At 36.3% G+C, this 9,280-nt stretch overlaps 2 protein-coding genes across 3 annotated transcripts; both read right to left on the reverse strand.

Annotated features, from left to right (window-relative positions):
- Positions 1–599: 599 nt before the first annotated feature.
- Positions 600–6,447, reverse strand: LOC107840194 (probable phosphoribosylformylglycinamidine synthase, chloroplastic/mitochondrial). The gene is given in 6 exon segments (XM_016683972.2): positions 600–1,006; positions 1,086–1,173; positions 1,392–3,341; positions 3,344–5,579; positions 5,809–5,868; positions 6,273–6,447. Coding segments are annotated over 3 exon segments (4,230 nt in total). The 5' UTR covers positions 5,854–5,868; positions 6,273–6,447; the 3' UTR covers positions 600–1,006; positions 1,086–1,173; position 1,392.
- A 1,486-nt stretch (positions 6,448–7,933) lies between these two features.
- LOC107879947 lies at positions 7,934–9,051 on the reverse strand. 2 transcript variants are annotated; one of them, XM_016726869.2, is made up of 2 exons: positions 8,801–9,051; positions 7,934–8,479 (listed from the first exon to the last, which is right to left on the reverse strand). In XM_016726869.2, the coding sequence occupies exons 1-2, from the start codon at positions 8,854–8,856 to the stop codon at positions 8,203–8,205; spliced, it is 333 nt and encodes a 110-aa protein (XP_016582355.1). In that variant the 5' UTR covers positions 8,857–9,051; the 3' UTR covers positions 7,934–8,202. The 2 variants fall into 2 exon arrangements, with proteins under 2 accessions (XP_016582355.1, XP_016582354.1); XM_016726868.2 differs by having other exon boundaries at positions 7,934–8,491; positions 8,801–9,016.
- Positions 9,052–9,280: the final 229 nt, after the last annotated feature.

Raw genomic sequence — 9,280 nt, forward strand, 5'->3', positions numbered from 1 at the left:
ATACTTTTCCATGAACTGAACAAGGAGTACTATAATTTTGTATTTTGTTTGCTCTAAGATTATTTTTTAAAAACGATTTATTAAATGAGGAAACATAGCTACGAAACGGAGATTTTAAATGAATGAAAAAATGGCTAAAAATTATGATTGGGTTAGAAGAGAAAGTCACACCAAATGGTCATAAATGTCCCTAATGATGAGAAATAGAATAAGTTTTCTGCCCGTTCGAATTTAATCACAAGTATGCACTCATTATTAGTAGCCTTAGATATTAAAAATAGAATATATTTTGCTCTTTCTTTAAATTTAATCACAAATATGCCCTTTACTATTAATAGAACGATTTACATTTGGCCCTCATGTGGTATTCTTTTCTGTTTCCTTCAACCTTTTCCCTTTATTTATTATAGACTAGATAGATTGTGTTTGAACATTATCATTGAACCATGAATAGTTGATAGGATTATCCATCCTTCGTTTTATTACCTATATGGTACATAGTTTTACAAACATAAGTGCATCTAAGCATTTATAAATTGGCCCTAGTTTCATTCTAGAATTGTAAATAACAGATGATCAGAGCTGGTTTATGCTACTAATAATGCAACCAGAAAGATGATACTTTAACTGCAAGTCACAAAAGGAAACCACAGCGCCGACAATTAGGCACAGCAGTAAAGCTATGGAAAGGACATTGATGAACAAGAGTCGAGATTATCATAACAGAGAAGAAGATATTCACAATGAGTGGAATCGAATCAGGAAGTAACAAACCAAGAGGATCTGACTTATGATAAACTATAAACTTTCCTCCTCCTTTATCCGGGGCTAGGGACTCAAGCACAGGCAGACTTAAAATTTTGGTTTTTGCTCTTTAGGTGAGGACCAGCAAAACGTAACAATAAATGTCCAGAGAAACATAACAATGGCAAACATTTTCTGTGCTTGGTTTAAAGGAGCTGGTCCTGGCAGATCATTTCTTGTTGCCAGCATCTCCAACCTTCATCTGCAAAATTCAACCAACGAGAAAATCAGAACCAGAATAAATGAAGTCTCTCAATGTTGTAGCAGCTGAAAACCATTACCCTTCTTGACACCGCGTACTATCTGAGCTCTGCGCTTCCACTCCTTCATCTGCTTCATAGACTTCTCAACCTTTGTGTCTTATCCATTCTGCAATAATTGTTCAATCCTCGAAGAAATTAGCCAAAAAAAGTACAGCCCCAGTCCATTCATTAAGCCTGATTTCAACGCTAAAGGTGCACTAGACATAATGGAGTAAGAAAACTAAAACATTTACATTACTTGAAGATAGAGTACAAAAACATGAACTTATTTGCCAATACCGACAGGAAGATGAAAAACAGTTCATAATGAAGCAAAACAGTTACCTCATGAGCACCATTCTCTAGCATTTTGGAACATCCGCAACCAGGGGCTTGGACCTTTCTTTTCCACATCCCAATTCTTAGGATACCACGGGAACTGCCACATCAAGAAGCAGCGTTCGGGATGAGGCATCAATGCAAGATGCCTCCCATCCGGAGAACAAATTGCCGCCACACCCAAGGGAGAGCCATTAAGATTGAAAGGATATACATCCGTTGGTCTGCCATCATCATCAAAATATTTCACTGGTGCCAAGTTTGAGCCAAGAATATGATTGAAAATGCTATCATCAGGGAAATAAGCTCTTCCTTCACCATGAGCAGCCCAAACACCCAGCGTACTACCTTCCATGCCTTTGAACATTATGGACGGTGATTCTTCTATTGTCACACTCGTGAAGCGGCACTCAAATCTTCCTGACTCGTTATGTACAAACCTTGGCTGTGATGGGTCCCCGCCAGCACCCAAAACACCTCCCACTTGGGGCCCCGGAACCCAACCCAACAGAGCCATAAGTTGGCACCCGTTGCAAACTCCGAGGCTGAAAGTGTCTGGACGGTTGTAAAATGCCTGAAATTGGTTTAAAAGAGGCTGATTAAAGCGAATGGATGCTGCCCAACCCTTTGCAGAATCGAGTACATCAGCATAACTAAAACCTCCAACAAACACAATTCCTCTAAATTCATCAAGCGTGATATCTCCATTGAGAAGGTCTGACATTGCAACATCCCATGGTTCAAATCCAGCAGCATAAAAAGCTGCAGCCATTTCTCTATCACCGTTGCTGCCTTCCTCCCGGATAACTGCAACCTTTGGCTTTGAAACAGCAGTCATATACTTATCATCAGTAAATGTAGGTGTGAAGGATAGTTTCCAGGATGGTTCACGCCGATTCTTCAATCCTTCCTTTTCTAATTCTACACATGAAGCCAGTCTTTGGAACTTTTCCAGTTGAAAGCTGGTGTCTTCCCACATATCCCTGAGCACAGAAGTTTTCTCATTCAAATGTGTAATCCCGTCAATCCTAAATTCAACTATTGGAGATGAACTAACTTGACCAATGATATCAGCTGAAACAGCACCATGGCGGAGCCTTTCCAGAACTAAATCCAAGTTCTTCCTTTGAACTTCAATGAGAAGGCCAAGCTCCTCTGCAAAAAGTGTTTGGGCTACACTACTCCCTAAAGAAGCTAAATCTAAGTTAATGCCACAGTTCCCTGCAAAAGCCATTTCAAGGGCAGCCACTACAAGTCCTCCATCACTGATATCATGACCGGCAGATATCAGCTCATCAGAAATTAGATTCTGAACCTCATTAAAAACAGTTTTAAGATAAGAGACATCATCCAAATCAGGACTTTCATCCCCAATTTGATATTAAACCTGGGCAAGGGCAGATCCACCAAGTCTCCGTTTCCCTTTGGCCAAGTCAATGTGCAGCAGTACACCATCATCTCCAAGCTTCAAGTCTGGCGCAACTGTTTTAGTTATATCAGGACATGTCACATAAGTACTGATGACTAGATTCCCTGGAGCTTTAACAACCTCCCCAGATGCTTGGGCTGCCATGGAAAGACTATCTTTCCCCCCATCAATTGCAATTCCAAGTTCAATCATAGCTTCAGAAAGAGCAACAGCAGCATCATACATAGCAGCTCCTTCACCATCTAGCTTTGCAGCATACATCCAATTCCCACTTGCTTTAACATCAGAAAGAGATGTAACTTTTGCCCAAACAAGATTTGTGAGTGCTTCTCCAACAGACAACCGTGCCATTGCTTTTGGATCCAAAAGACCTTTTATTGGCTGCTCCCCAATTGAGCATGCACCTCCGGTAAAGCCTGTATAAGTCTGAGCTATAACAGCAACATCAGCAAGAGGAATCTGCAATGGACCCACAGTTTGCTGCTGTGCCACAAGGCCTGTGACACACCTGTCAACTTTGGTGGTTAAAACCTTTTCGAACAAACAGAAGGAAGCCTCAGGACCTTCTTCAATGAATCTAAAACTGTTGTTGCAGGACCAATATCAAGTGGTTCACGCAGAGTGTTCATGCGATTTAATTCAAATGTCTTTTTAGGCATGTCTCCAAGCACCTTCTCAAGCTCAAGATCAACAGCAGGCGGAGGAGGAGGCAGTCCACTAGACCTACATTTTTCAATTGCTACACTATCCAGCAGAACAATACGCCCTTCACCATTAATTGTTCCAATAACAGCCATGGAAACTCTTTCCCTTGCACATATAGATTGCAAAAGACCGCGACTTTCAGGCTTCACTAGTATTGCATCTTGCTCCTGATATTCTGCACCCCAAATTTCTAGAACAGACATTGTGTGATCGCCAACTACAATTGCCCTTATATCAATTTTGGCACCCTGTGGGTGTATTATCTCCTTCACAACATTACAGTTTCCACCAGCACCCTGATCATGAATGCTAATGATGGGATTGTTTTCACCCATTTCAACGCAAGCACGAACAAGCCGATATAACTTCTGTGCCATCTCAGCATCTCCACGCTGCACCGCATTGAAGTCAAGCTCAGCATCATTCTGTCCACTGACCATGCTGGATGCAGCACCGCCTCCCATTCCAATGCGATATGCCGGTCCTCCAATCTTAACTACCAACATACCAATCTCGGGTTCTCCCTTTGATATGTGAAGGTGATCTATTTGCCCAATGCCAGCACTAAACATGATCGGCTTCAACCATTCCCTCCTCTCACCACTTGGCAGTCTCATTCCAAAATTTCGTGTATAACCCTGGATCAAGGGCTCCCCAAATTTATTCCCATAATCTGATGCTCCATTACTAGCATCAATAAGGATCTGCAGTGGTGATGCCAGATTAGCTGGATATGTGAAAGAAGGATCTTCCCAAGGAGCATTTGACTCTTCAAGATGAAGATTTCCAACACAATATACAGCTGTAGATGCAACAACAATAAAACCCCTTCCAGTAGCATGAGTATCCCGGATACGGTCGCCTGCACCTGTCTCAGCACCTGGATAAGGTGCCACAGCACAAGGGAAGTTGTGGGTTTCTGCAGTAAATAAGATATCAAGGAATCTGGTAGTCACGTCCAAGGGGCATGTCGAACCAGGCTGAATAGGTCGCAATTGCTTCACTGGAAACCCCTTAATAGCACTGGAATTATCTTTGAAACCAATAACCGAATTGTTTGGATTAGCAAGCAAAGTGTTTTTGACGATCTGCATAAGAGTCTTATCCACAGGTTGACCATCTATTACAAGCTTCCCTGTAAAGAACCAGTGCATACTGTGTTCACTATTTGATTGAGCAATATCAAACAGTTCTACATTCGTAGGATTTCGCTTAATGTCATCCCTGAAAAGTTTGGTGTAGTACTTTAAGTCTTGTTCATCAAAGGCCAAGCCCATTTTCTCATTAATTTCCTCCAGTGCCTTGCGACCCTTTTCCATGATAGGTATATATTGAACTTCCTCCGGAACTATACTTGTCTTGAAAGAAGAAAGCTTCTCAACATAAACACATTCCGTCATCCGATCATGAACCATCGAAGCAAACGCAATAATGTGATTATCCGGAAGTGACCCATTGGCATAGAATAAATACCTCCTTGAACGTTCCATTCTATTTACTTCTGGTAACCCACATGCTTGACAAATCGACACTGCATTAGCAGACTATGCTGTAGTGAAAGATAGCCCTGGACCAACTTCAATGATATATGCATCCAGACTTTTCCTCTTCTCCTCGTCAAGGAAACTCTTACTTCCCAAGCTCTCAGGTTCATAAGTTTCTCCTAAAACCCATTTAAGCACAGAAAGTTTATCACTTGAAAGATCTGAACTGAGCCCAATGTTAAAGCATTGTTCAGTTTTCAAGCCAATTATTTGATTTGATATCTTTGTCTGAACCAATTTGAGAAGCTCAGCAGTGGCACTGTCCTGTAGAAACGGAACGCGATATAAATGTATCACCTTTTCAGCAACCTCCTGAAATTTGCCTGAATCTTCATTTACCAAGCTACTGACATCCCCGGAAACAACGGCTATAATATTCACCGGATTATGGGACCTTAATCTCAAACTTTTATCCGAATACCCAGCAGGGCACTGTCTTGGAAGTGTACCCCAAAGCAAACGATTTGTCTGCCTACTAAAATGTCTGGGCAGTGCTAACTTTTGTCTATGAAAACCCTGCAGTTCATATAAACAAACATAACGATTTGTTCCGTTGGCGATCGATACAAAAATTAGTCAACAAAAAATATTTAACAATTTTCCAAACATCAATAAACAGAACATATTCTCGACAATAAACACTTTCCCAAACAAAATAAACAGAACATATTATAGACAATAAACAATTTACAAAACATGAATAAACAGAACATATTGTAGACAACAAAATAAGTGATGATCATACTTGTAAGAACTCTGTTGCAGTAATGTCCCAAGCAGATGTTGTCATTCCCAAACTCTGCTTCTGCAATAAATAACAATTGATAAAAATATATGCTCAAAAAAAAACAGAGTCTACAATAGCAATCACAAATAATTAAGAAACAGTTATAAAGATAGGATTTTGGTTATAGAAATAATCCCAACTTCTCAAGATTTAGCAGAATATACATAAAGAGAGCAAAAAAAGCTCAAAAACCAACAAATGGTCAAATTAGAGGAGTTGCTTTGTACCTACATTTGGGTCTTTCTTCAACAAACAAGACATACCCACAAAGCTTTTTAGCATAAGATAGAGCTATAATGGCTCACTCACCAATTTTGCTTGCCAAAAATATCAAAACTTTGAAATAAAAAATTGATCTTTTTCCACAAATTTTCATCCTACAAGAAAAAGAATACAATAAAATTGATGTAGCAAGAGTATACCTTTGAGTGATGCTTTAGCAAAATCAGCTAAAATCAGCGAAAAGGGAAGAGGTAGTTCAGTTCAATGGAGGAAAGAGCTAAATTAGTGACAGTGTCCTGTTTGGGTTTTAGACAAAACCCTAGTTTTAAGAAATTCTCTAAATTCTAAATTCCATTATATTTATACTTATACATTTTTTTGTGAATTACTGTTAGACTCCACTCACCACTGTAATATCTTTGTGCTTCAAAAAAGATGGAGTAGGATTTTCTATTTCAATTTGGTTGTTTGGTATTACTCAATATTTCAAAATTGTTTATTACGTATATTAATTTTTTTATATTTTATATAATTTTTAAATATAGAAATTTTATTTTAAAGAAATTTAAATTTACATCAAATATTAATTAATTTAACTATCACATAAAATGAAACAAGAAAGTACCACTTCCTGTATTTTAATTTGTTTACTCCATTCATTTTTATTTAGTGATCTTCTTTGCTAAAAATAAATATTTTTAATACTTATCATTTCACAAAATCAAAACATAATTATTTTTTTATATTTTTATCCTTAGTTATAAATATGTGAAGTATCATTACAGTACAAAAAAAGATAATTTAGTCAATTTAACGTGTAATTGATTTTTTCTTAAGAAGAGTGAAAATAAAAATGATCACAACTATTTAGGAATGAACAGAGTATTTGATTTTACTTTAACATAAAATTTAGAAAAATAAAAAAACTATATAAAAATATATCAAAATAACTTTTTATCTTATATTACCTTATATATCATGCAAAAAGTTATGATTAAAGAATTTTAAAAAAAGAAAGGGATACTTATATTTTTTCTAAAATGGCTAAAAAGAGAATACTTACAACCAAATGGAAACAGAGGATTGATCATACTCCCTTCATCCAATTTGACATTCCACGTAGATTAAGAAACACAATTAATAATATGGTTATTTAGTATTCTATTAAATGATGTTTATATTTTAATTTGGAGAAAAACAATTAATACTAAGAGTTAAAAAAAAAAATTATCTTGTCTTGATTGATGAAAAATAACAAATAAAATTAAAAAATTTAGGACGAGTAATTACAATTCATTGACTAATTTATCCCATCTCAGAGATGAATAAAATAATTCCAAGCAGAATGACACAAGGTTGGATATCCCAAAATTAAATTTGAAATAAATATTTTATCGCATTTGGTAGACGATATAAAAATGCAATAAAAATCCTATAATCTCAAGTGCAATTCTGAAATATCTTATGTTGTCTCGTGTACCAAATGAGCATGCTCTTAAAAGGGATCATCTTTTTCTGTATTCGTTTTCTTTTTTGATTCTAAAGGATACCTCTGTTTGTTTTTCTGCAATTATTAGTTAGTGTTATTTCTCAACTCTTTGATACAAACGGAAGATCGCTTCAGGAATTGATTTCTACGTGTATATATATATATATATATCCACGATTCATTGTGCATGGATTTTAGTTTAAGGATATGTAAGTACGCTATGACACTAACTAGCTATCACTTATCAGTACTTTAAAAAGTACTTTTGGTCCAAGCCCAAGGCGAACATAGTAAAAATGTATCGAAGCAATTAGGAGTAAAAATATCATAAGGTGCAAGTATAGACGTACGCTCAAAACATTGACCAGTATCTTTAGTAACCTGCGTGGATATATTGGATTACTTCTGAAATCTTGTTATAATACATTATTCTGCTACACGTCTTATTTGTATTATTATACCATATGCTAGTGCTAGTACTAGTATATAACACCAATAAGAGCACTAGTTATTATTGGAAGATCCCACACCTAAAGAGATTTCCTCTACTTAATCTATTGTTCAGTGGCCAACTAATTTAAATTTGTGTCGACTAAGAGCTCATTCAGAAATAGCACTCCCTACCAAGAGATTAGCTAGTTTCAATAACGTTGCCTATAATTAGCCATGTGGAAATCCTGTTCGGGTTTGTCAACACCATCTTCACTCCTTAGCCAATAAGTCTGAGGAAGAGAAGCTGCACCATTTGGTATGTCATCCATCACTCTTTCTTGCCCTTTTGGAAAATATATTCCTGTTCGTGGATGTGGCACCCACCACGCACCCTTCTGTTCTATCTCCTCCTCCTCCTCTTCCTCCTTATCGGTCCAACTTGAGAACGTGCTCATCATTCTTTTAATTTGTTTCATTTTCTGTGACCTGCATCCAGCACTTTTAACATTTTAGCCATCAGTATAAATTTATACAGGTGCTAGACATGATTATATATTCTAAACTTTTGATATTTGCAAAAAAAAAATATATATATATTATAAGTTAAAAGACCATTCGAGAAATCAAAATATTTTTTGAATGATTTAAGACTTTTAAATCTAAGATTAGAAGTGAATATTTAATATTATTATCAGGAAAAAATTTTCCTACCTTAGGTTTGCATACATTCTACCTTCTATATACCCCGCGTTATACACTAAAACTAAGCAAACAAATTTAAAGAACAAGGAACAGCATTCTAATTACCTAATTAGTCGTAATCTCTGTGAAAACGTAGTGATTCCAGCTGCAGTGATAGGCATATATATAAAAAGCTTTGATTGATAAACCAAACAAGAAATTAGAAAGTGTAGTAGCAATACAACCTTTTGCTGATCGTTTTATATATACAGAAGAAGAATATATTCTTTTCTAAGGAATTAAGTTTGCAAATCTTAAAAACTTCAAAAAAAAAAGTGATGTTTCAGAAAAAGAAAGAACAAAGCAAAGCAACTTTTTATATGTGTAATCGCTCTCAATTTGTCCTTGTCAATAATAAAGAAGTTTAACGTGATCCTTGTCCTCTTAATCTTTCATTATTTTGTCATTTGAAAATCTCTAAATTCACTGCCACATATTCGATTAATTTCGTGGACGTAAGTCTTTTTACTTAAAAAGATATTGACAATGACAATTCAATTTTATTTGTACGTGGATAGATTATTAGGGTGTTCAAATTAAATTTAA

This window comes from Capsicum annuum, chromosome 8, assembly GCF_002878395.1.
Source record: "Capsicum annuum cultivar UCD-10X-F1 chromosome 8, UCD10Xv1.1, whole genome shotgun sequence".
Classification (NCBI taxonomy): domain Eukaryota; kingdom Viridiplantae; phylum Streptophyta; class Magnoliopsida; order Solanales; family Solanaceae; genus Capsicum; species Capsicum annuum.

Excerpts from the sequence above, each read along its gene's own strand:
- LOC107879947 (XM_016726868.2), bottom strand. The coding sequence starts at position 8,856 with ATGCCTATCACTGCAGCTGGAATCACTACGTTTTCACAGAGATTACGA. Across the intron at positions 8,492-8,800 it reads CAGAGATTACGACTAATTAG|TGCTGGATGCAGGTCACAGA; the intron begins GTAATTAGAATG and ends AAATGTTAAAAG.